General features: G+C 42.2%; 1 protein-coding gene across 1 annotated transcript in view; it reads right to left on the bottom strand.

Moving 5' to 3' along the window:
• Positions 1-1,359: 1,359 nt before the first annotated feature.
• The window catches only part of UBTD2 (ubiquitin domain containing 2), a 94,378-nt gene continuing 68,576 nt past the window's right edge, over positions 1,360-27,161 (bottom strand). Inside the window, exon 3 of the mRNA XM_040344535.1 lies at positions 1,360-2,183. Coding sequence (XP_040200469.1) covers positions 1,786-2,183 — 398 coding nt within the window. The 3' untranslated portion in view covers positions 1,360-1,785. The remainder of the gene's footprint in view (positions 2,184-27,161) is intronic.

Raw genomic sequence — 27,161 nt, 5'->3', positions numbered from 1 at the left:
ATTCCTAAAAAGGTGTAAAGGTCATACATGGATCAAAATTACAGACCGGCTCAATTTTGATTCATATATGGGCAAGCTGGTTTCACAGAAATCGATCAAACATCTTCTGCTCCTAATGGAGATGAAGCTCCTAATGGGGGTGAAGACCGCACAAAAAAAAAGAAAAAAAAGAAAAAAAGTGCTGCCTTTAGTTATACTTTAAAGGGGTTGTAAAGCTAGTGCATTGTTGGTTAAATTACCTTTTCCTTCTAAATGTTTTTTTCTTTGTCTGAAATTCTTACTTCCTGTTCCTCCTCAGTAAGCTGTTCTGGCTGACTCACCCCCAGCCAGAACGGCTCAGATGATGGGGGCAAGCTTACTAAAGAGAAACAGGAAGTGAGAAATTCAGACAAAGAAAAAAAACATTTAGAAGGGAAATAGATGGAAAAGGTAAGTGAACCAACAATGCACTAGCTTAAAGGAACCCATTTAGAAAATAAAAAACAAACCTTTACATCCCCTTTAAGTTTACCTCAAAGCTTATTTAAATGTTCATTTTGATGTAGCTTCCCTCATATAGATCTAAAAATGAATATGCCTCTTAGACTGGCCATACACCATAACAGCATTCCAAAGTGATGCTCACATGGGGTCTATACCAAAGATTTTTATGCATTTTTGCAGAACTTTGCCTTATCTGTACAAACAAAATGTACTCTAGACTATTGGCATTAAAACTTATGGACCCAATGTAGCTCATGAAAATTCACATGTCACATAGGTTTAGTTGCATCTCATCTCTTAAAGCTGAACTCCGGGTTTTGTTACACTTTACCATGTCCCTCACTAACATGTGAGCCTGCCGGATGTGCTGCATAAACTGTATGTAGCTGCAGCTACATACAGCATACCGCGCTGGGTTTCCAGGTCCGAGCCAAGACCTCCTGTCTCATACCTGGAGTCTATTTGAGCGGTGCTCAGCCATTCATAGAAAGCAATGTATTCTAGCAATGAGTCAGAAAGGCAGGGTGATGTCACCACCTCTGGCTCAGCCAATCAGAGGAAGCCTTGTATTAATTGCTAGAATACATTGCTTTCTATGAATGGCTGAGCACAGCTCAGATACTTTTTTCTTACAGGTATGACACAGGAAGGTCTCGGCTTGCACCCAGGAACACAGTGCTGTATGTAGCCTCCTGTATGTAGCCTCAGCCACATAGTTTACACAGCACATCCAGCAGTCTTACATGTTGGTGATGGCCAGCTGGCCCAAACAAACTAAGTGCCAAAATCTGGAGTTCAGCCTTAAAGATTTGCTTGTATACGATTAGCATTCTTGCAGAAAACCCACATATAGAAATGATAAAACTGACAAACTTGTTGTTTCAAATTTTCATTGTTTTGTTTCTTTTTTTAAAAGTGCAATGCTAAATACTCCACTTACAGTCCAAATCTTTATAGAACAGATAAAAAAAGATAGTTTTCCTGATGTTATAAAAAGTCTTTCAGTATTAAGAAATACAACTTGATTCCCCCCATGACTTCAGAGGAAGGCCCGGCTCTTCCTTCTTCAGTCACATGTCCACTGAACCCGCTACAAAGTCCTGCGCTGCCAAAGAGGCCTGCAATGTCATTCATTGCTCTGACAGCTCAGGACTCAATATCTAGTGGAAGATAAAAAAAAAAAAAAAAAAGAAGAAAAAAAAAAAAAAAAAAAAGAAGAAAGAAAAAAAAAGTTACAGGCTGCGTACAAACATAGCAAGGAGTGACTTGAGTAAAAGAGGACGGTGTGCATGTCTGAGATGGTCAATTCTCTACCGGTGTAGGATGCTGAACCGGCTGGCTCACTATAACTTGTACTACATAGTCCTTGGGAATCTTCAACTCCTCCAGTCTCATTTTGTCTGTCAGTGGCCGCCCAGAAAAGAACCATCGCTGACTGGCAGGTTCAACCCCTTCGATAGTGTGGAGGCGCCGCTTCATGTGATATACAGTGTCCGTGCTGCGCACCAAAAGCCTAAGGTCCTTTCCTGTGGAGAGGCGAAGTCGCAGCTGGCATTCATGGCCAGAGTTTGGAGGTGGCTCAGGTATGTCCAAAGTTTCTGTATCGCTCTTCTCCTCAATCATATTAATGGGAGGGGCAAGGCAGTAAACAGGTAGCTGGTAGCGGTTTCCCAGTTCATCATAGCACTCAGTAAGGGCACCTTAGAAAGAAGGAATAAGTACACATTTGTTAGAAAAGTTATACCTATTATAGACAGTAGAACACAATGTAGAAACTAGGTCCCAAGACAGGACTTGAAAATCTTCAGATTTTAAAGCGACGTAGTTAACTACATATCAAATACAAGAATCAGTTTTAGCCACGACTGTCTGCAAACGTTATTTTTTTTTTCCTTATAAGCAGGCGCAAACTATGCCACTGGTTTTGCACGGTGTGCACACTTAGCCCAAGTAGTAATTATAAAGCCATTCTGGAATCAAGACACATCTCTTAATACAATGTCACATAGATCTTCCAATCTAGGGACTTTCTCAATGTTTCAGAACTAGCCAAAACAATAATATAAAACACGTGACTAAATGAACTCAAGAACAAAAATAAAAGTACACAGCAATACACTGTGCACGTCTCCCTAAACAAAATAACTCAGAATGAAATGGTAGTCGGAAGAAATCCCTTCCAGAAAACACAGTTTGCAGTCTTGTGATAGAAACCGCAAGCTCCACTGAACCCATGGAGGTAAAGGACATGTTCAGCTTGACATGTAAAAACGATGAGATTCAGTCACAAAAGCTGCTGCCTGCCAAAATGTCATGTGACATTGCCCTATGGCTGAAGGTTAGACAGTTTTTCTTTTAACATTGGAAAATTGTGAATATGTGCTCCGAGATGATAAATCGCTATGTCAGGATATTGCAGAAGGCAAAAGGCAACAGCTTTGTCCTTGTCAGATGATGGCAATATCCTCCAACGCTATGGAAACATCAAATCACATGTGTAACCAGAAATCATTTGTCAGGTTTTATTTCTGGTCAAACATTTTAGATCATAAGACATTATTCCCAGATATATGACAGCACTTTAATTTCTAAATTTAGATCTCAATTTGACAAAAAGCTTGTAAACCCTACGTTCAAACTCTGTTTTGGAAACTCAGTTGTTGTCATACCATGTTTTCACTGCAGATGGCGCAAGAGATCACAACATTCTATTCTGGATGAGAACTTAGCTACTTGACTGTTATTCTGCACATGGTTCTCAGCTGGTCCTGGTCCTCATTAAAAATGGAAGAGTATTTTTTTTTTATTTCACTGGCGTCGGCTGGCACTCCTTCATTCTGTCTGAGCATGACACCAAGATATGTAAGCACCGAGTTTTGCGGTTATTGTGCACCCTCTGTGCATGTCCATTGACCTCCTTCTACATAACGGTAATTAGCCATAATGATTCTGGTAATCGCATCTCCTGGGCTTTGTAACTCAACACCTAAGATAGGAAAACACTTAACATAAAAAGGCCTCTTGCACACTGCAATTTGAAAAAGCTCAGTACAGCTTTTTTCTTTACCGAGCTAAAATACAGCCCTTTATTTGTAATGTGTCTATGCACACAGGTTCGTAAACAAGTGCTGTGTATTCTTCAGTAAAAAAAAAAAAGAAAAAAAAAAATGTATGCCTCTCATTGCAAGTGGCAGGGGGAGAAGCATAACTAACCCCCCCCCCCAATAGATAGAGGTTGTTAGAACCTCTGTTAGGCTTTTGCTGCATGTGACCTTGTTTGGAGATTTTATTTCCCTTCCTGTCCATGACGATGCCTGCAACAGTAAGGGGAATCTCTCCAACATGGGCAGAATGGCAATAATAATAATAATAAAAAAAACAAGAAACACACCACACTTTTTTTTTATTTTTATTTTTTATAGAAGGCTAGAACCTCCGTTCGCTTATTACTGTTGAAGGTAATTCCCCCAACAGAACACAGTTAGTAAAATAAAAAAATAAAATACAAAAGGCCTTATCCAACTGATCCCTACTCTATGCAAAACAGTGTTTTGGTTCAAATAATATTACGGTGTTCCAGAAGGAAGATTGTATTATATCCATGTTTACCATTTAGAAACCTAGCTTGGGTGTCAGTGAGTGGGCTGCTGCTTCTCAGCTGTAGATTCTGCATTTTACTTTATTTAAATTAGCCAATTGCGATTTCCAAACATATTTAGGGCTCATGTCTATGAGCGTTGTTTTCCTGCATTTGATATGCATTTGGAATTGGAACTAACACCCATTGCAGGTCAGCAAAATCCCACCGACATTAAATCAAGTAGTACTAATGGCAGTTCAAAGGCTGTCTGACCTGAATGACATGTTATACTTACCTGCTCTGTGTAATGGTTTTGCACAGAGCTTCCCCAATCCTCCTCTTCTGGGTTCCCTTGTCAGTGCACCAGGCTCCCCCTTCATATGGGGGCACTCGTGCCCAGAATTTGATTGACAGCAGGAAGCGGAAAAGCCACTGCTAGATCGAAATAAATTGGGTTCAGGCAAGTATAAGGGGGGCTGGCCGGAATCGTGCAGCACAGAAGGGTTTTTACCTTAATGGAGAGAATGCATTCAGATAAAAATCCGCCTTTTGAACTCCTTTAAGTCTGTTACGCAGAGTGATCTTTGGACATTAACATAAGGAAATTATTCTTTGATAAGATATGGGAGTTCCCACATTCATTAATATTTATAGCTGCTTAAACCAGGACTGCAAAGTATGCTGAGCATTTAATACCATGTGAATCAGATATTATGTTTTATTTTTTCTAGCCTCTACCAGAAATAAGTCTGTGTTTTCCGAGCATAGGAAGAAATCTGCAATTCCCTGTCCCAGGAAAAATGTCACACTGGCCCCAACATTAAAGCTAAACTCTGAGGGAAAAAAACAAAACAAAAAACTTATTTAAATATATTCATTTAGCCACAAAGGATTTAAACCCACTTTGTGTGCACCAAATTCCTTTTCAAGCCCAGATATTACCCTATAAAAAGGCATGACATCATCATCACTATGTAGTTTATAGTCTGTGTAGAAAGCAGAGCACAGCAGACCCCACCCACTAAAAAGACAACCTACAGAAGATGACATAAGGAGGGGCGGAGACAAGACCAGTCACCCTGCACAAGCAGAGAGGACATCAGTAACTGGTCTTTATTACAGGAAGCTCTAGAACAAAGAGAAATGTTTCACACTGTGGGTATGGAGTTGGGTTTATGGGATTGTGCTGTGTTTTTTATTTTGTTTGTTTGTTTTTTTGTGGTTGAACTGGATGGACTTGTGTCGTTTTTCAACCTGACTAACTAACTATGTAACTATGCAACACTAGGATTTCTGCATAGATTTGGAAGAATTACAAAACACACAGAAATACAAGCAAGAATACACAAGCCTTTTGCATCTCTACAATATCTGCTCATCCTTCAAGAGTTCAGGTTTTAAGATGGATACACAGTTTTTTTTCCATTCAACCAGCAGGCTAAACAAAAAAAAAAATCTCAGATTCCTGAATCCATGGAAGTGATGTGGATGCAGGTACTGTATCTCCCCCTGTTGTGCTATTGTTTTCTGATAGCGAGAATCCCCCCCTCCCATGCCAAAATACACCAATCAGCGCTGCAGTTGAACGAATATTGGTTTTCCAGCTGGACTGTTCAACAGAACTCAGTTTAAAGCAGTGGTTCTCAACCTGGGGGTCGAATGATGATTTGCCAGGGGTCACCGAAACCTGGACTGTTCCTGAAGCACGCACCGATCTCGCAGCCTGTCAGCAGCCGCCCGATAGGGCTGTCCCTGGAGCATGTGACCGCCCACTCAGCCTCTTCGCAGCCTCCCATTAAGTTCATGGCATGGCTGGGGAGCAGAGACTAGAGGTCAGATGACTGGTGAGGAATGCGAAGTGGGAAGGGCTGGAGGAGACCCTATCCTGATTTCAGGATAGGTGTCACTGCTACGAGACACCACAAAGAGACACAGTGAGTAACAATACCGGTGATTATAGTTGCAATTAAAAGACCCCACTACAGTTCTCAGATCAGCAGATGACCTTGATCAAGAGAACCTAAGTTGGCTGATCAGAACTCCCCCCAGCATTGCCACTCATCCCAACTCCAACCCACCAAGAAGAGAAGGAGTAAAAACAGAGAATACATGGAAGGGAGAGGAAAAGAGGGGGGATGAACAAAGAAAAAGGGAGAGGAAAAATAAGAGAACAAGAAAGACTAGAGAGGATTGGGGGGGGGGGACAAGAAATTAGAATACAGAGAGATAAAATGGAAAGAACGGAGAACAAAGAGAAAGAGTGGTACATCCTAATATGTACCATAAGGGGTTTTAATACTGTACGACTGGAGGGACTCAGGAAGCGCTACATGTTCATGGGTTAGGGGCACAAATTACTTGCCTTGGGTGCTCACAACCCACGATAAGAAAATAATTTTACTGTTAATCCGTGATCCCCTGTGCTGGCTGGCCCCTCCCAATTCTCTCTGCAGATAGAGGACGTCCAGCACAGGGGATCACGTGACCGCACAGCTGCAGTGTCAGAAACGTTATTTATCCTTTTGATTTCTAACAAACGCTTACACTTTTGGCAATTTATTTCAGGTACTTGTATAGCGTCGTCAATTTACGTAGCGCTTTAAATATACATTGTACAGTCACCCTCCAGTAGCTTACACTCCAAGGTCCCTAACTCACTATCATACCTACACATACTAAGGACAATTTAGACATGATCCAATTAACCTACAAGCAAATCTTTGGAGTGTGGGAGGTAACCAGAGTACCCAGAGGAAACCCACGCAGGCACAGGGAGAACAGAGAACATGCAAACTCCAAGTTGTTGTTAGGAATTCGAACCCGAGACCCTTTTTACTGCTAGGCAAAAGTGCCATCTACTACACCACTGTGCCCTGGATATGGGTAATGGCTGGATATCTACATTACATGCATGTAAAGTCACTTTAGTGACTTTACAAACACTTTAATATACCCTCCAGCTAGTGTCAGATTTCCCAGCACACTATCACAGTCCCACTATAAGTTGCTGATCACCGCCATTCCAATATATATATATATATATATAACACACCTTCTCATTCAAAGAGTTTTCTTTATTTTCATGACTATGAAAATTGTAGATTCACACTGAAGGCATCAAAACTATGAATTAACATATGTGGAATTATACATAACAAAAAAGTGTGAAACAACCATCAATCTCCTTCTTGGTCAAATAGCCCTTACACAGCCTGGAGGTGTGTTTGGGGTCATTGTCCTGTTGAAAAATAAATGATGGTCCAACTAAACGCAAACCGGATGGAATAGCATGCCGCTGCAAGATGCTGTGGTAGCCATGCTGGTTCAGTATGCCTTCAATTTTGAATAAATCCCCAACAGTGTCACCAGCAAAGCACCCCCACACCATCACACCTCCTCCTCCATGCTTCACGGTGGGAACCAGGCATGAAGAGTCCATCGGTTCACCTTTTCTGCGTCGCACAAAGACACGGGGGTTGGAACCAAAGATCTCAAGTTTGGACTCATCAGACCAAAGCACCAGATATCCACTGGTCTAATGTCCATTCCTTGTGTTCTTTAGCCCAAACAAGTCTCTTCTGCTTGTTGCCTTTCTTTAGCAGTGGTTTCCTAGCAGATATTCTACCATGAAGGCCTGATTCACACAGTCTCCTCTTAAGGCCCCATGCACACGAGACGCTGCTAAACTCGAGTTCAGAGGCATTTGGGCATTTTTTTCAACTGCCCCTGAACACATTTAATGTTATCCTATGTGTCCATGCACACGATCACGTTTTTTGGCGTTTCAAAGCAGTTGGGTTTAGGGCCGTTTTTCCAAACCCAAAATTTGGAGTTCAGAAGCTTTCAGCTTTTGCGTTTTAGACGCAAATCGCGGCAAAACTCTGCTAAACGCGGCAAAACGCCGCTAATCGCGGCAAAACGCGGCACAAATAGTTTCTGAGCTTGGGGAGGGTCTACAGTGTTTTGGGGATAAACGCTGACAGCCGCAAATCGCGGTAAAACGCCGCAAAACGCAGCGCAATTCGCGGAAAAAAAGGGGCGTTTTAAATGCCGGTTTTTGCCTTTGAAAAGCTGAGATTAGAGGTGTTTGTAATAGCGTCTCGTGTGCATGGGGCCTTACAGTTCTAGAGATGTGTCTGCTGCAAAAGGTGGCTACTTTGAAGAACCTAGAATATGAAATATATTTTCAGTTGTTTCACACTTTTTTGTTATGTATAATTCCACATGTGTTAATTCATAGTTTTGATGCCTTCAGTGTGAATCTACAATTTTCATAGTCATGAAAATAAAGAAAACTCTTTGAATGAGAAGGTGTGTCCAAACTTTTGGTCTGTACTGATAGATAGAGATATATATATATATATATATATATATATATATATATATATATATATATATATATATATATATATATATATATATATATATATATATATATATATATATATATATATATATATATATATATATATATATATATATATATATATATATATATATATATATATATATATATACACACATACACATACACATACATACATACATACATACATACACACCATAGTTTTGGGCAAAGCAAAGAAAATACACTTGCTGGGATTTTTTTTTGGAAGGAAATTATATACAAGTTTTATTTGCGTACAGTGTTGCATGACCGCACAATTGCCAGTTAAAGAAGCGCAGTGCGGAATAGCAAAAAATGGCCTGGTCATGAAGGGGTAAAAACCATCTGGGAGGCAAGTGGTAAAATGGATAGTAAAAGGCAATACACTGTTAAAATATCTGAAACCAATTCATATAACTACTGCCGCCTTCTGTTAGCAGGGCAGTTGTTTACAGAAGGATCTGATCACATCCTAGACTTTCTTTATCCGACATGCATTATTCAGGGCACAGTGTATGTGCATCCCACAGGCTGCCAACACCAATGTAGCACTTATGTTCTACACTTGCTGAATTGGAGGAAATGATTCAAAAAAACTTCTGCTTCAGCTGTTGTACAAAAAACAATATACATGAAAACGCCTCAAATTTGATCATAAAATTAATGGAATGATTGGATGCCAGAAAGTTTTTTCACGATCATAATGAAGTCCCTGCCAGTTAGCTGGGCATTCCAAAAAAAATGGTGCAGAAAGAAAGCAAAAGCCATTACAAAACACACATACAACTTTGTAACTTGGTGTGTTACTAAACCATAGACCATGCATTCACTATATCTAGTCTCCCACAGAACATGGAAATGGAATTATTTTAGTAAATATAAACTGCTAAATACCCTTTCTCATCAGCAGTATATAGCAGTGTTTTGACGTCTATCAGTGTCTAGTTAAAGCTTACAGGAGGAGTTTTCATTCTACTCTGACAATCCTTTGAGGCTGCAGAACCCCTGAGCCTCTGCCTGGATGGACAGTGCTGAATGGCCCTGTGCTGCTCGCATGCACCCTCAAGAAACAGATTGACTCCAACGGCTCTGGCTTATTAGGAGTTGGATTAGAGACAGTGGAAGATGGGAAGAATCAAAAGACAGCATCAAGCTGCTTTTTTATTTTACACAATGCACAGTATTCCACAGTGAGTATAACAAGCATGCTTTACTACATATTCAGACTGATTTTACGGTTGTGGGTTTAATAACACTTTAAATAAGAAATACAGGTTACATTGGTCCAATGCAACTTTGCATATGACATACCTGGCCAATGTCCCTGGAAGCTTTGAATCAATGAAATTGACACCACTACTCCAGTGATCTGCACTTGCTTCCAGGTCTCAAGCTGAGTGGCTGGCTTGTGACTACAGGACGTAGGCTGCTTTGCACAGCTACCATTCAGAGAATGCTTTGCATTTTCTGAATAAAATGCTTAGAGATGAGGTGATAAGGTGGGGTGGGGAAGTCACACTCTCCACCTCGTCCAATCAGATTGCTTTCTCTGAAAGGTGCTTGTGCCGAGAGGCTGACCACTTGTATTTACATTGCATCAGGCTGGGACCTGAAAGAAAGTGGAGAGAACTAAAAGTAGAAGTTTGCACCAGCAAATTCCAGCTTCCAGGAACATTGGTCAGGTATTTCATATACATAGTTACATTGGTTCGAGCTAAAAATATACCATACCTGGAATTCTTTAAAGTGCATCTTTGGCAAAATTGTCTTATATAATATGTAATTTCCACATTGTATTTTAGTTATTTCTAGCATGTTCCTATTAATCTGAATCGTGAAGTTTGTAAACTTACATTTCGAAGAATCCCACACATTTACTTCCTTGAATTCTCTGACACATATGGACTATGCCCTGTTGCACATTGCCTACCTTCAGGAGGCAGAGTTAGCAAAGGAATCACAGCTCGCAGGCAGCAAGGTACTATGGGAGAATTAAAAGTAAACAATAGAGGAGAAGCTGCAAAGCATACACGGAATCCAGGAAATTGTAGAAAAAGATGGCCAGCAGACAGGCAGAACTCGCCATGAAAGGATTTTTTTTTTTTTAACCACTTCCTGCCTAGGACCGTCATATAACATCATGGACTTTGAGTGGAGATATCTGATTAATGCAGGCATCCAAAAGCCTAAAACAGCCTCTCGAGAAGCACACTACGCTGGGTGCAGGTCACAAGGGCTCGTCTAGCTCAACACATACAGAAAAATATAAATTGAAAAGAATGAGGCCACTCTCTATGGGTATCCCACTGGGAAAATGGCGGGAAAGTGCTCGAAAATCGGCGCCGCCTGACTGTGGTGGACGAGAAGGCTAACCCACACAGTGGCCCCGGAGCGGAGGCCCCCTTTAAATGGCAGACACCCATACAAAAGCGGACCCGGACACACTCAGGACCTGGCGACCCCCCACAGGTACACCTCGGTCATACAGGCCCACATGCATTGGAAGGGGATGGGGAGAAGAAAAGGGAGACCCGAGACCTCCTAGTCAACCACCCCAAGAATGCCCAGCTGTTCCATCCTGCCAAGACAGGAGGAAAAGTACTTACCTGTCCCTGCTGGTGCATTCCTGACAGACCTACAACCGAGCAGCACAGAGTAGCTGTCGGCCCAGTCCACTGTGACCGAGACAACAGCAGCCCAGTCATATGTGAACCCCGGAGCATATAGCTCACCGGCCACCCCTGGAGCCATGGGGTATGTCGTGGCCGACCCAGCGCGTAGCCAAGGTCTGCTCACGCTCGAAGGCCGGCCTGGGGGGACAAGGATCTATATTATCCAGCCTGTCACCCAGCCGGCAGTTGATAGAAGATTTCTCAAAAATAAAAATTTCTTCAGGACCCTGGGCCCAAAGGGAGACAGGTCCTACTCCTCTACTAGAGAAAAAAAAACTGAGCTGCTGGCTGCAGTGTGAGGGGTCATGACCAGAGGGACCGCCCCCTGGGCGGGGCTGTTCAGCTTTGCTAAAGTTACACGTTTTAAATGTCTAACTTGCCTAGTCCTCTCCTAATAGACGGAACATAACCCACAAGTCAAGAATATAAGGAGCTGTGTCTGTCCATGGACAAAAGAAATATAGCTTTTTTCAAAATTGACGCTCTTTTTTTGTTTATAGTGCAAAAAAATAAAACCGTAGAGGTGATCAAATACCACCAAAAGAAAGCTATTTGTGGGGAAAAAAAAGAACGTCAATTTTGTTTGGGTGCAACGTCGCACGACCGTGCAATTGTCTGTTAAATTGACAGTGCAGAATCGCAAAAAAATGGCCCGGTCATTGGGCAGCCAAATCCTCCAGGGCTGAAGTGGTTAAGAATTCTGACCTTCTGAACTAAAATTTCCGAAGGGACAATTTTTTCTCGTACAGGAACAGAAAGAACAATTGTTTTGTGTAAGAAAAAAAAAAAAAAAGAGAAAAAACAGAAATGAAAGGCTGCACATAATCAGAAAACCATAAAAATAAAACATAAAAAAAAGCCTTTGTCGTATGAGAATTTTCGTACATTTGCTTCCTCGATTATGGCTGTGAAACAACGAGAAGAATCAGACGATTGTTCACCTGATTTTCTCATAGTGTGCAGCCCACTTAAGTTAATGTTCATGCTAACAATTCCTACATGTGTCCCAATTTTTGTTGATTACTTACAAGCTGTAGGTCTGTAAAAAAGCGGTGTTGAAACAAACTGTTACTTACTACACCCTCTTAAGCAATATTTAGCCAGTATTATACTGCAGGAAGTAGTATATTGCTCTCAAAATGGTGAGAAAAAAGGCAACAAGGGAAGACATACCATTATAACCCATAAAAGTGTTTTTCCTTCAGAAAATTTGCTAAGAAAGTCAAGATGTCAGAGAGTACAGTTTCCTACACCTTCAAAGGGCACTTGGAAACTGGAGGAAACTGACAGGAGGAGGTCTGACAGACCTAAAGCCACAACAGAATCAGAAGACAAGTTTGAGTCAACAACTTGCATGACAGGCGGTTCGGTTCACAGGTCAACAGCGTTACTAAAGGAATTTTTAAAATAACAAACATGTCATACTTACCTCCACTGTGCAGTTCGTTTTGCACAGAGTGCCCCCGATCCACGTCTTCTGGGGTCCCTCGGCGGATGTATCTGGTCCTCCCCGCAATTGGTCACCACAGTCATGCGAGCGCTCGCATGGTGTCACCAATTGCCGTGATACAGCGAGTGGCCATAGCATCACTGTACCACTCGGCCCCGCCCCTGCATAGATTGCATTAAGGTGAAAAAACATTTTCCTTTACAACTCCTTTAACGCTGATTGAAGTAAGCAAGTCCCAGTTCCAACTGTGAAGAGAAGACTTCGAGCTGCAGGTTTTGCAAATTGAGTGGCTGTAAGAAAGCCATTGCTAAGATGACAAAATAAGAAAAAGAGGCTTGCCTGGGCCATGAAGCCCCACCAGTGAACTACTGAAGACTGGAAGGTGATCTTATGAATCAAAATGTGAGATCTTTGGTTCATCACAAAGTGTTTTTGTACACTGTTGAATAGGTGTAAGGATAGTACTTTGGTGTGTGACACCATCTTTCAAACACCGAGGAGGAAGTATGATGGTCTGTGGCTCTTTTACTGGATCCAGAGTTAGCTACTTGCACAGAGTGAGTGGCACTCTGAACCAAAACTGCTACCTTAGCATTTTGCAGTGCCATGCAATACCCTCTGAATCATGCCTAGTTGGCCAGGGGTTCATCCTAGAGCAAGCCAATTACCTAAAACAGTGGTCTCCAAACTGCGGCCAGAGGGCCAGATGTGGCCCTTTGCTTGCCTTTATCCAGCCCTTGGGGCACTATCTCTCCCACTGATATGAGACACTATTCTGCCATCTGACACCGACAATGAAGCACCATTTCTTCCACTGACACCACTAATGGAGCACTATTCCTCCCTATAATACCAATGATGGGGCAGTATTCCTTCTCCCAATACCAGATGTTTACTCCTACTGATACCAGGACAATTTCCACTCCCGCTGGCCAAAGTCCGGCCCTCCTGGAGTCTGAAGGACAATAAACAGGCCCTTTGTTTAAAATGCTTGGAGACCCCTGACCTAAAACATACCCCTAGGTCTGTGTCATAGTTACATTAGAATAAAAGAACATGACGGTAGGCTGAGCTGGACAGAAAAAGTGAAAGCAAGGCTACCTCTAAAGTACAACACATGTGTGTGAATTTCTGCAACAGTGTTGGGAAGAACTTTCTGAACAATATTTCATCTCCATTGTAGAAAGAATGTTGCAAGTGTGTTATACCTGCAAAAGGAGTCAACAATTTACATTTTGTTAAAACAATTCCATGTTTTTTTTATGTTTTATATCCAATTGTTTATTTGTTCCGTGTGTCATTTTCAAAGTACATTAAAACAGACCAAATATGTAAAAAAAAAAAAAAATATGTATACAAAACGCTAAAATAAAATGTAGGCTGCACACATATGCGTGAATGATAACTGCACAACACATATTAGGCATTGCTAAAATGTGGTGTAAGAGGAATACGTCTAAGGCCCTTATTTACAGTTAAAAGCTAAACTGAGGAGCCAAAAAAGTTTTTAAATCATTACCTATGAAAAATTTGGGGGATTCTAGTTCAACGCATTTCAATGACGCACACACATTGTAAACTACATGATTTTATTTTATGGGTCCGCCTTTGCTTTCAGAAAATATCTAATGTTCTGTTGTGTGTAAAAAAAATACACATTTTGCTCTGGCAGCGAAAAGATTAAAGTATTCTAAGGGTCACAGAATCTGATTGTACTAAATATATTTTTCCTAAAAGGTATAGACATTACTAAAGTGGTCTTGACAATGTACAATAAAATGTATTTTTACACAAAGAATAAGTTATGTCAGTTAAATTAATTTGGCTGAATGTATAGTGGCACCTATGGAGAGCTGCCATCTGGGCTCTGCAGGGAGACATTAGAAATTCACAGGCAGCTTTGCGCATTTAAATTCTAAGGGTACCACGCTCTGCTGGAAGGTGAATCACTTTCTAAATACTTTAAGGAGCCAATACATACTGTTTAAACATGGGCTGGCATAATGTGTGTGCTACCAGAGTGCATCATGCTCTCAGTGCATTGAAATGCCTTTTATTTTGCACCCAAATGCACAAAGGTAACAGGCCTGTGTTGCAGGACACTGTCATTTACTACCATGCCCTGTTGTGTGAAAAAAGCATTAGGGTAAATTTTAGGTGCATTAGCAGCTCGTTTAAAATGGGTGCCTGCAGGAAAATGTATATACCCAGCCCTTTTTCAAGTCCTAGCACACAAAAACTTAAAATTATTATGACACATAGAAGACACTCCTGTCTGCTGTAAAATGCAGGTACACGGAACATGGACAATGTAACCCAAATCCATCCGGGACATCAATGGATTGGGGGGGGGCTCAGGTATTAGGCTGGCTTAATGCATTAGGATAAAAAATCTTCTGCCTTTACAATCACTTTAAAAATAAAATTTCCTAAAATACAGAAAATATATTTGGGGGGGGGAGGGGTGATTTAAAGGGGCCACTATAACAAAATATGTTAAATTCCGGTAGCTGTATGAGGCATTATAGCATTGTTCTAGTGCATGAATCCCCCCCCCCCCCCCAAAAAAAAAAAAAATTCTGGGACTTTATGTTCACAAGTTTAAATCAGTATTTTTTGCTTGAAAATTACTTATAACCACCAAACATTATACATGTTTTTCTTTAGCAGAGACCCTTGGGAATAAAATGGCGATGGGTGATACACAGATTAGTCCTGTCCAGGGCCGTCTTACTGAGCGGGCACCCCTGGGCACAGCCCGGGGGCCCCACGTGACCTGGGGCCCCATCAGAGCTGGACAAATAGCTCCCCATCAGAGCTGCACAACTAGCTGGGGCCCCCGGAGGAGTGTCAGTTGGTGTGTGCGCTCGAGGTGCGCTGAATGAGTAGTCGGCGGCGGCGCTCTATAGGAGGAAAGAAATGAGGGAGGGAGCTTGGTATGGTGCATTTCTTCCTGGCCATTCCTGTGTATGCTGCGGATGTTCCGCGAGCGGAGGAAGGTGTTTCTGGTGCTGTGGAGAGCCTTAGTTAGCTGGTATCTTCGGCGGTGTACAGCTCCACATCACCGCCGAAACACCTTCCGTCGCCCGGGGAACATCCGCAGCACACCCGGGAATGGCCAGGAAACCCGTAGCTTCTCCTCTCCTCCCTTGATGGCTGCTGAGCCGCTCCACCCTCACTGTTCAGTGTGCAGTGACACGCTGCTCCGTCCTGTACTCTTCCACATCCCTTCTCCCGCCCCTCTCTCCCTGCATGTGTGCTGCTAGCTACGTCTGAAGGGGATGAGTGGGCGGGAAGAATAAAAAGTCAAAGACCACAAGAATGAGAGAAGTCACTAAGAGCCCCCGGGGACCATTCAAGTAAGTGAGCACTGTGACCAGACCCCCTCCTCTCTCCCCCCCTTCCTACTCCCCCCCCCCCCCCTTCCTTCTCCCCCCCCCCCCTTCCTACTCTCTCCACCCCCCCTTTCTTTTCTAGACTGCTTTTACATTCAGTGGGAGGGAATGTCCCCCCCCGAATATAAACAGCACCACTGGAAAATTGGAAAGCATTTCATCATACCGATCTTGGTGTGGTCAGATGCTTTGAGGGCAGAGGAAAGATCTAGGGTCTAATAGACCCCATTTTAAAAAAAGAAGAGTACCTGTCACTAACTATTGCTATCATAAGGGATATTTACATTCCCTGAGAGAACAATAAAAATTGTAAAAAATAAATAAAATGGAAGGAACAGTTTACAAATGAAAAAAAAGCTATATATATATATATATATATATATAGCTATATATATATATATATATATATATATATATATATATATATAAAAGCACCCCTGTTCCCCCCCCCCTGCTCTTGCGCAAAGGCGAACGCAAGCGTCAGTCTGGAGTCATATGTAAACAGCAATTGTACCATGCATGTGAGGTATCACCGCGAAGGGCAGATCGAGGGCAGTAATTTTAGCAGTAGACCTCCTCTGTAAATGTAATGTGATAACCTGTAAAGGCTTTTAAAAATGTATGTAGTTTGTCGCCACTGCGAGTTTGTGCGCAATTTTAAAGTATGTCGTGTTTGGTATCCATGTACTCGGCCTAAGATCATCTTTTTTATTTCATCAATAATTTGGGCAATATAGTGTGTTTTAGTGCTTTAAAATAAAAAAAAGTCTATTTTTTCCAAATAAAAATGCGTTTGAAAAATCGCTGCGCAAATACTGTGAGGAAAAAAAAATGCAACACCCACCAATTTAATTCTGTAGGGCCTTTGCTTTAAAAAAATATATAATGTTTGGGGGTTCAACTTAACTTTCTTGCAAAAAAAAAAAAAAAATATGTTTTTATGTAAACAAACCGTGTCAGAAAGGGCTTTGTCTTTAGAAGTGGTTAGAAGAGTGGGTGATGTGTGACATAAGCTTCTAAATGTTGTGCATAAAATGCCAGGACAATTCAAAACCCCCCCAAATGACCCAATTTTGGAAAGTAGACACCCCAAGCTATTTGCTGAGAGGCATCGCGAGTCCATGGAATATTTTATATTTTGACACAAGTTGCGGGGAAAATAAATATATATATATTTTTTTTTTGCGCAAAGTTGTCACTAAATGATATATTGCTCAAACATGCCATGGGCATATGTGGAATTACACCCCAAAATACATTCTACTGCTTCTCCTGAGTACGGGGATACCACATGTGAGACGTTTTGGGACCCCAAAAACCAATCACCGCCTTCAGGCTTTCCCAGAGTGTAAATTTTTGATTTCACTCCTCTCTACCTATCACAGTTTCGGAGGCCATGGAATGGCCAGATGGCACAAACCCCCCCAAATGACGCAATTTTGGAAGGTAGACACCCCAAGCTATTTGCTGAGAGGTATGGTGAGTATTTTGCAGATCTCGCTTTTTGTCACAAAGTTTTGAAAATGTAAAAAAGAAAAAAAAAAAATTATTTTCTTTCTTCATTTTTAAAAACAAAATGAGAGCTGTAAAATACTCACTATGCCTCTCAGCAAATAGCTTGGGGTGTCTACTTTCCAAAATGGGGTCATTTGGGGGGGGGGTTTGTGCTATTTTGGCATTTTATGGCCTTCGAAACTGTCATAGGTGTTGAGGAGTGAAATCAAAAATTTGCGCCCTTAGAAATGCTGAAGGCAGTGCTTGGTTTTTGGGGCCCCATATGCGGCTAGGCTCCCAAAAAGTCCCACACATGTGGTATCCCTGTACTCAGAAGCAGCAGAATGTATTTTGGGGTGCAATTCCACATATAACCATGGCCTGTGTGAGAAATATATCATTTAGTGACAACTTTTTGTAAAATTTTTATTTATTTTTTGTCATTATTCAATCACTTGGGACTAAAAAAAATATATTCAATGGACTCAACATGCCTCTCAGCAGTTTCCTTGGGGTGTCTATCTTCCAAAATGGGGTCATTTGGGGGGGGGGGGGGGGTTTGTACTTCCCTGCCATTTTAGCACCTCAAGAATTGATAGGCAGTCATAAATTAAAAGCTGTGTAAATTCCAGAAAATGTACCCTAGTTTGTAGACGCTATAATTTTTGCGAAAACCAATAAATATACGCTTATTGACATTTTTTTTACTAAAGACATGTGGCTGAAAACATTTTGGCCTAAATGTTTGACTAAAATTTCGTTTATTCGATTTATCTTATAACAAAAATTAGAAAATATCATTTTTTTTCAAAAAATTTCGGTCTTTTTCCGTTTATATCGCAAAAAATAAAAATCGCAGAGGCAATCAAATAGCATCAAAAGAAAGCTCTATTTGTGGGAAGAAAAGGACGCAAATTTCGTTTCGGTACAACATTGCATGACCGCGCAATTACCAGTTAAAGCAGCGCAGTGCCAAATTGTAAAAACACCTTTGGTCCTTTAGCTGCATATTGGTCCAGGGCTTAAGTGGTTAAGAACACCATCCCTACAGTCAAGCACGGAGGTGGAAACCTTATGCTTTAAAGCCGTTTCTCTGCTAAAAGGTACAGGCCGACTTTGCCGCATTGAGGGGCCACTGGACAGGCCATGTATTGTAAAATCTTGGATGAGAACCTTCTTCCCTATGCCAGAACACGGAAGATTGGTAGTGGATGGGTCTTCCAGCATGACAATGACCCAAAACATACCGCCAAGGCAACAAAAGAGTAGCTCTAGAAGAAGCACATTAAAGGAAGTAGCCTAGTCAGTTCCAAGACCTTAATCAGTTAGAACATTTATGGGAGGTAGCTATAAAAGTTGAAAGTTGACAGTCAAGAAACCTTAAAGGGACACTAAAGGCAAGATTTTTTTGGTTTAAAAATAACAAACATGTTATACTTCCCTCCACTGTGCAGTTCATTTTGCACAGAGTGTCCCCGAACCCTGTCTTCTGGGGTCCCTCGGCGGCTGTCTCTGCTCCTCCCCGCAAAAGCTTTCCACCTTCATGCAAGCTCCCTCGCATGGTGGAAAGCTTTTGCGAGCGAGCTCCCGTGATACAGTGGCGGCCACAGCCCCGCCCCCCAGCGTGCTGCGTCATCCACTGTGATTGACAGCAGCCCCAGCCAATGGCTGCGCTGCTATCAATCCGTCCAGCCTAGCCAATCAACGGCCAGGCTGGAAACCGAACAGGAGGACGAAAACGCGCGCAGCACTTTTGAGGGGTGAGGCAAGTAAAACGGGGGCTCGGGGGGGGGGGGGGGCGGTGATGTCAGATGTTTTTTTACCTTAATGCATAGGATGCATTAACCCTTTCATGCCTAAGCCTATGTATGACATTTGGTGTTTACAAGTTAAAATCCATATTTTTGGCTAGAAAATTACTTAGAACCCCCAAATATTATATATATTTTTTTTAGCAGAGAATCTAGAGAATAAAATGGTGATTTTTGCAATATTTTTTGTCGGACGGTATTTGTGTTTTAAACACAACTTTTTGGGAAAAATAAACTTTCATGAATTTTAAAAAAATGAAAAAGTAAAATTAGCCCATTTTTTTGCATAATGTGAAAGATGATGTTACGCCGAGTAAATAGATACCAAGCATGTCACGCTTTATAATTGCACGCACTCGTGGAATTGCGAAAAACTACGGTACCTAAAAATCTCCATAGGCGACACTTTAAACTTTTTTTTACGGTTACCAGGTTAGAGTTACAGAGTAGGTCTAGTGCTAGAATTATTGCTCTCGCTCTGACGATCGCGGCGATACCTCACATGTGTGATTTGAACACCGTTTTCATATGCGGGCGCGACTTCCGTATGCGTTTTCTTTGCTGCGCAAGCTCGCGGGGAGGGGGGCGCTTTAAAAAATATTTTTTTTTGTTTTCTTATTTATTTTTATTATAATATTAAATTGTGTTTTTTTTTTTTTACATTTTGATCACTTTTATTGCTGTCACAAGGAAGGTAAACATCCCTTGTGACAGTAATAGGTGGTGACAGGTACTCTTTATGGAGGGATCGGGGGTCTAAAAGACCCCCGAGCCCTCCTTTGCACTTCAAAGTATTCAGATCGCCGAAAACGGCGATTCTGAATACTGTGTACTTTTTTAAATCCGGCGCCATTGACAGCCGAAAAACCCGGAAGTGACGTCATGACGCCGCTTCCGTGGTTTCAATGCGGAGACTGAATCAAAGCCGTTTACGGCTTAGTGTCAGTCTCCGCCTGGACACAGAACGCGGCGGATGGAGGGTCGGGTCTCCCGGTGGGACGGGGGGCCCGGTCAGAGCGGCGAGAGGCGGCGGGAGGGGGGGATGTCCCCTCCCGCTCCTCCGGCATAACAACTGAGCGGCTTTTAGCCGCATCGGTTGTTATGTTTGGATAGCCGATCGCCGGCTCTAAACAACAGTACCGGGATGATGCCTGCGGCTGCAGGCATCATCCCGGTATAACCCCCGAAAGCCGAGGACGCATATATGCGTTGCGTCGGCGTGAAAGGGTTAAGGTAAAAAAAAAAAAAAACTTTTACAACCCCTTTAAGGATTTAGAGATCTGTAAAGAGTGGGCCAAAATCCCTCCTGAGATGTGTGCAAGCCTGGTAACGAACTACAAGAAATATCTTACCTTGTGCTTGCCAACAAGGGTTTCTCCACCAAGCACTAAGTCATGTTTTGTTAGGGGATCAAATACTTATTTCACTCACTGAACCGCAACTCCATTTATAACATTTGTATCATGTGTTTTGTCTGGACTTTCAAATTGCATCAATCTTATTTCTGAAATGGTTGGCAATCTCTTATGCCGCGTACATACGACCGTTTTTTGGGTTGTTAAAATTACGTTTTTAAGGGTCTAGAAAAAACAAAGGGCTATATTCAGGTAGCATTTATGGCAGCGTATCTCCAGATACGCCGCCGTAATTTCAAATCTGCGCGATACGTCAAAAAAATAGGCTTCCTCCGCCGACGTAACTTGTTTTCGGCGTAGAGTATGCAAATTACCTAGTTACGCCGATTCAAACATACGTGCGCCCGGCGGTAGTTTTTAAGTCGTTTGCGTAAGGCATTTTCGGCGTAACGTTGCTCCTATGAGGCGCACGCAATGTTAAGTATGGACGTCGTTCCCGCTTCGATTCTTGAATTTTTTACGTTGTTTGCGTAAGTCGTTCGCGAATAGGGCTGGACGTAATTTACGTTCACGTCGAAACCAATACGTCGTTGCGGCGTACTTGGGAGCAATGCACACTGGGATATGTACACGGACGGCGCATGACATCAATCACATCAGGTCATCACACATTAACATAAAACACGCCCCCCTTCCACATTTGAATTAAGCACGCTTAGGCCGACCCCATTTACGCTACGCCGCCGCAACTTACGGAGCAAGTGCTTTGTGAATACTGCATTTGCTCCTGTAAGTTGCGGCGGCGTAGCGTAAATACGATGCACTGCTGTAACTATGCCCGCCCCTACCTGAATCAAGCCCAAAGTTATTTTCAACCCGATCATTAAAACGGCCTACACACGATCGTGAAAAAAAAATGCTCTAGCAAAGCGCGGTGATGTACAACACGTACGACGGCACTATAAAGGGAAAGTTCCATGCGGAGGACGCCACCCTTTGGGCTGCTTTTGCTGATTTCGTGTTAGTAAAAGACGCTTTTCTGTCTATTACAGCGTGATGAATGTGCTTACTTCCATTACGAACGCTAGTTTTACCAGAATGAGCGCTCCCGTCTCATAACTTGCTTCTGAGCATGCGCGTTTTTTTCCACTACATTAAAGCCCACGACCATTTTTTATGACGTAAAAAAACGACAACGTTAAAAACGACGTGAAAAATTAGAGCATGTCACTCTTCTAGGGGAGCAGCTTGTTTATTTTATTTTATTTCTACTAATTTATTTTTGGCGCAGAGTTTTCACCATTTACTACATCTGTTCTGCAGTGGTTACTGGGCTGCTTTCAAACTGACCCACAAATGCAGAGCAGTGCACCTGCGGGTTACCTGAACTGAGCCATAGACTTCTGTTAATAATTCTGTTAAAACCTGCAGAATATAATTAGAAGTCAATTGCAAAGTGCAGGAAAGCCAAAAGGTACACTGCGTTGCACCCGTGGTGCGGGTAAACAGTGCAGTGTGAAAGCAGCCTTGGGCCCCTTTCACACGGTGAGTTCCAACCAATTGGACCCTCCATTCACCTCTCAGGTGTGGCAGATGTAAACCAACTTGTGTCCTTCCTCCAATCCAATCCTTTAAAAAAAATTAAATAAAAAGGAGTATAGTGGGTTGTGTCTGTATCCACTCTGCATATGCAGAGCGGACATGGACCTGCCATGCGCCCGCTCAGCTCAATTTGGCCCGTGACCGGTTACCAAGTCGCTTAAGTGGCCCTCATGCTTCAAAAGGTTGGGCACCCCTGGTTTAATGCAACTAAGCACATATGTATGCAGTTCATACTAAGCATATACGTATGCAGTACAAATGAAAAAAAAAAAGTTAGGAGCCAGAAAACGCACCCCGTCCCGACTTGCGCGCAGAATTGAACACATGCGTGTGCAGCGCCCGCATATGTAAACGATGTTCAAACCACACGTGAGGTATCGCCGCGATTGGTAGAGCGAGAGCAATAATTCTAGCCCTAGACCTCCTCTAACTCAAAACATGCAACCTGTAGATTTTTTTAAACGTCGCCTATGAAGATTTTAAAGGGTAAAAGTTTGTCGGCATTCCACGAGCGGACGCAATTTTGAAGCGTGACATGTTGGGTATGAATTTACTCGGCGTAACATTATCTTTCATAATATAAAAAAAAAATGGGGATAACTTTACTGTTATCTTATTTTTTAAATAAAAAAAAAAAGTGTAATTTTTCCCCAAAAAAGTGCACTTGTAAGACCACTGCGCAAATACAGCGTGACAGAAAGTATTGCAACGATCGCCATTTTATTCTCTAGGGTGTTAGGATAAAAAAATATATATAATGTTTGGGGGTTCTAATTAGAGGGAAGGAGATGGCAGTGAAAAATAGTGAAAAATGACATTAGAATTGCTGTTTAACTTGTAATGCTTAACTTGTAATACCAACGGCTCACCACCAGATGGCACCAGCTCACAAAAAAAAATGCTATTTCTAGTCGCCATGGCGACCGGGATTTGTCGAGCCCTGGTTTAAGCAATATGCATTTATGGAGGCATGCTTATATGGGAGCATGTAGGCATGTGCTTAAACAAATATGGAGACATGCATTTACGGAATAAGTAAGCATGCATTTATGAAACGTGTTTATGCAACATATGCTATGCAACATGCATCTATGCAAACACATAACTATGCAACATGCATATACACTTATGCCCACACGTCTATACAAACATATGCTTATAAACACCTGCGTCTACGCAACATGTGTCCACGTAAATGCGCTGTCGCAGCCAGCCTGGGGGTGGGCGTTCAATGCAAGCATGTCTACTATGCTGCACTTGCTGAACTGCACCTGGGCCCATACGAATTATAGTTATGATTAGCAAAGCAACCAATGCAACCTCTATGCTGCCTTAACAGCCTAAGGCCTCTTCCACACCTCTGCGACTTGGCACCGCAAGATCACCTGACAAGTCACACCACATGATTTCCAATGAGTACATTTCACATCCGTGTGTCTTCAAGTCACAGCGACCTCAAAAGTAGCCCCTGCACCACTACGGTCCGACCTTGGCACGGCACAAGATTATACAGGCACTGCTTTAACATCACTGCAAAATCGCATCAAAGTTGCGACCAAAATGCAAGTCACACAAGTGTGAAGGCGGAGCCCAAAACTAAGCTCCTGCAGATCAAATGCATGCTATTTTGGAGACACAACTCCTTCGAGTGCATCGATGCCCATGTTCTTCCAAACATGTGCTTATGCCACATGTATGTATGTATGCATGCATGCATGCACTCAACATCTATGCAGAACATGTTTATTCAAGCATGCGGTTAGGCAACAAGCTTGCAGGCATGTATACTATTGCTGCACCTGCCCAACGGCACTTGGCCCCATACTAGTTTTTATTCGTTTAGCACATATGCACGCCATGCAGTTTTTTCCTGCTTTATCCTAAAAGTAAGCTCTGCAGACCAAATGCACATTATTCCTAAGTTTCCAAGTATGCACACATTCAACTGCACCAGGCCCCATACTATTTTTATACCAAAATTGCACAGTATTCTGGAGACACACCACTTTAAAGTGCAATGCTAGGGGTGCCTCAGTTGTACAGGCTCCCCAGATTAAGCAGTATATAATCATGACTTGTCTGGCCACACATTTCTCCCATAGCCAGTACTCACTCAGCCATGATTAAACACTAGCTCAGTGCGAAACGCGTCGGCTATCCACCTGTTCCTTTGTTGCACCTTGTGAAGTGATGTACTTGCTGTGTTTTTTTTTTATAAAAGACAATTGGTCATTGGAGTGCGGCTATCCATCCTCTTTCTTCGTATCCAGTACTCACAATTCACTAGTATCCATGGGCTGGTGTTAAGTCTCCAGAGACCCTGCTGAAGCTGTTGACCTCATGGCAACATGGCCGCCCTTCCACTTCCTGCCTATATTAAAAATAGGCCATACTTAGCGAGCCGGCGCCCTCTAGTGGCTGGAGGAGAAACAGCAGCCCACATGACCAAGAAGTACACAGCATGATTAAACAGCACACTGCCCCCTCAGTGGCCAATGGGAGGACAGTCAGAGCGATCTCTCTCTTTTTTTTTTTTTTAAGAGAAACTGCAAAAATTAAGACTTGCCATTCCTGCTGCATGACTCTGAACATATCAGGAGTCAAATCTTCACCCATCACGGTGAGCTGTCATAAAAAAACCTTAAAGGGACTGGGTCCCCCTCAATGTGGGGTCTACTCCCCTGGACCCGTATAGCACCCTGCAGGAAAGCACCTTGGTCAGAACAAACACTGCACAGGGCTCCATTACGTAGGGTCCAGCGCCATAAGGCTGCATTACAGGAGGAATCTTCTCTCCTTCCAATGAGGCTCGAATGGATTCGAATGAAGTCCACGATTCTAAATAGAACCATCCAGACCTCAAAGTATGCTCAAAGAGCACATGTATCACATCAGTGACCATTCCACCTTACAGACACTGGCGGAAAAAAAAAAATCAGAGGTCCTTTCTGTGTAGGAAGGGTTATATAATGGGGGACTTCCTGTTTGACTGCCAGTGTCCATCCACCAGTAGGTGGCGTATAACTCATATAGTCATTATTATGGTTGCTCTGTTTCCCCTGATGTACGATAAAGAAATACACTTTTCTTACAAAAAAAACAAAAAAACAGTAAAGTTAGCCCACATTTTTTTTTATATTGCGAAAGATAATGTTACGCCGAGTAAACCGATACCCAACATGTCATACTTCAAAATTGTGCCCGCTTGTGAAATGGCGACAAACTTTTACCCTTAAAAATCTCCATAGGTGACATTTAAAAATTTCTACAGGTTACCAGTTTTGAGTTACAGAGGAGGTCTAGGGCTAGAGTTATTGCTCTCGCTCTAACGATCATGACAATACCTCACATGTGTGGTTTGAGCACAAATTTCATATGCGGGCGCGACTTGCGTAAAAAAATTTAGGTCACTTTTATTCCTATTACAAGGATTGTAAACATCCCTTATAGAGAAAAAGCATGACAGAACCTCTTAAAAGGTGAGATCTGGGACCGAAAAGACCTCAGATCTATGGAAAAAAAATCCCCTTTGAGAGCATTGGGACGTTGCTTCCGCCCTCCAATGCATTGGAGCCGATGGAGCCGAGCGGGGGCCATCTTTCCCTCACTTGGCATCTAGGCAGTGAGGTGAGGAGAGCAGACGCGATAGTCTCTGCCACTACCGACAGCTCCTGTAAGCTGAGGAGATGGCCGAAGTGGGGCGGGCCCCTTTCCCGACCCCAATAAAAAGTGATCTTGTGGCGCATCCGCCACTGAGACCACTTTCATCATAAAGAGGACAGTCCGCCGTTTAAAAAAAATACCGGTGCTATGGCAGCTAGATGCTGCCATAACAACGGTATTTAATGTCAAATTAGCGACGTATAACAATGGTGGTTGGTCCTTAGGTAGTTAATTGAACAAGCTGAAGTTGGAAGCCGATTAGCTACAATGCACAGCTGCACCAGATTTTGCACTCTCCAGTTTAGAAAGTCAACCCCTATGTGTATTGGAGGCAAAAAAAAAGCATCCTACAAAAAGGTCTGGTCTTTTTAAAACAAGTGATCAGAAGCCATGGTGTATAACCAATGAGCATATGCAGTCTACATATATTTACCTTTCTTTGCATGCACCATCATAAAAGTTGCAAATAAAATAAATGGACCAACAAAACAATAAATCCATTCTTTAGAAAGCAATTTATTGAGTACCATTTGTCAGGAATTGAGCAAGTTATAACCTCCTCTAATAAAAGAGGCACTGCAGTGTAAAAAGCAACCTCTGACAATTTTTTTTTTCTCCATGGAAATAAAATTTGTTGGAGATCACATTTATCACACTTGTTACTTTCGGAAATGACAGGAACAATGTCCTCAAAAATTGTCAGCACCAGATTCAATCTGTGTCACGTTAAAAACTATTTGCGGATATAATTTGTGATATTACGATGGAGTGCAGAGAAGGAGCGTGATCTGGTTCATTCCCCACTCGATTTAAAATGCTTGTCCTGTCAAACTATATATCCAGTTAACAATTTCATTTGTTAAACCCAATACAACCATTTTAAAAGCCAAAAGTGACTCATTTACATACAAAAAAAAAAAAAAAAAAAAAAACACTTCAAATCTCCAGGACAAGATGGAACATTTGGAAACAAAGCTTAGGGGGTCAAGTATGCTGGGTCATGGCTCGATGTGAGGGACCAATTACTGTCTGGTAAGCTACAGGAAGGACAATAAAAAAAAAAAAGAGAACAAGACAAACACTTAACATTTTGCTTAACAAAACCGGCCAATGGCTCCTGCTGCTGCCTCTGTGTCCTGTGTAGAGAGACCACAGACCAGCACTGCTGCAGACAGGCACAGTGCTGGATCGAGATAGCACTCAATCCAGTATATAGGGAGGTGTGGGGATAATAAAACTACTGGGACATTAAAACCTTATTGCAGGGAA

Source organism: Rana temporaria, chromosome 3 (assembly GCF_905171775.1).
Source record: "Rana temporaria chromosome 3, aRanTem1.1, whole genome shotgun sequence".
In the NCBI taxonomy this organism is placed as follows: Eukaryota; Metazoa; Chordata; class Amphibia; order Anura; family Ranidae; genus Rana; species Rana temporaria.
The sequence above is the reverse complement of the archived record's forward strand: the minus strand, read 5'-3'. Positions and strand labels throughout refer to the sequence as shown.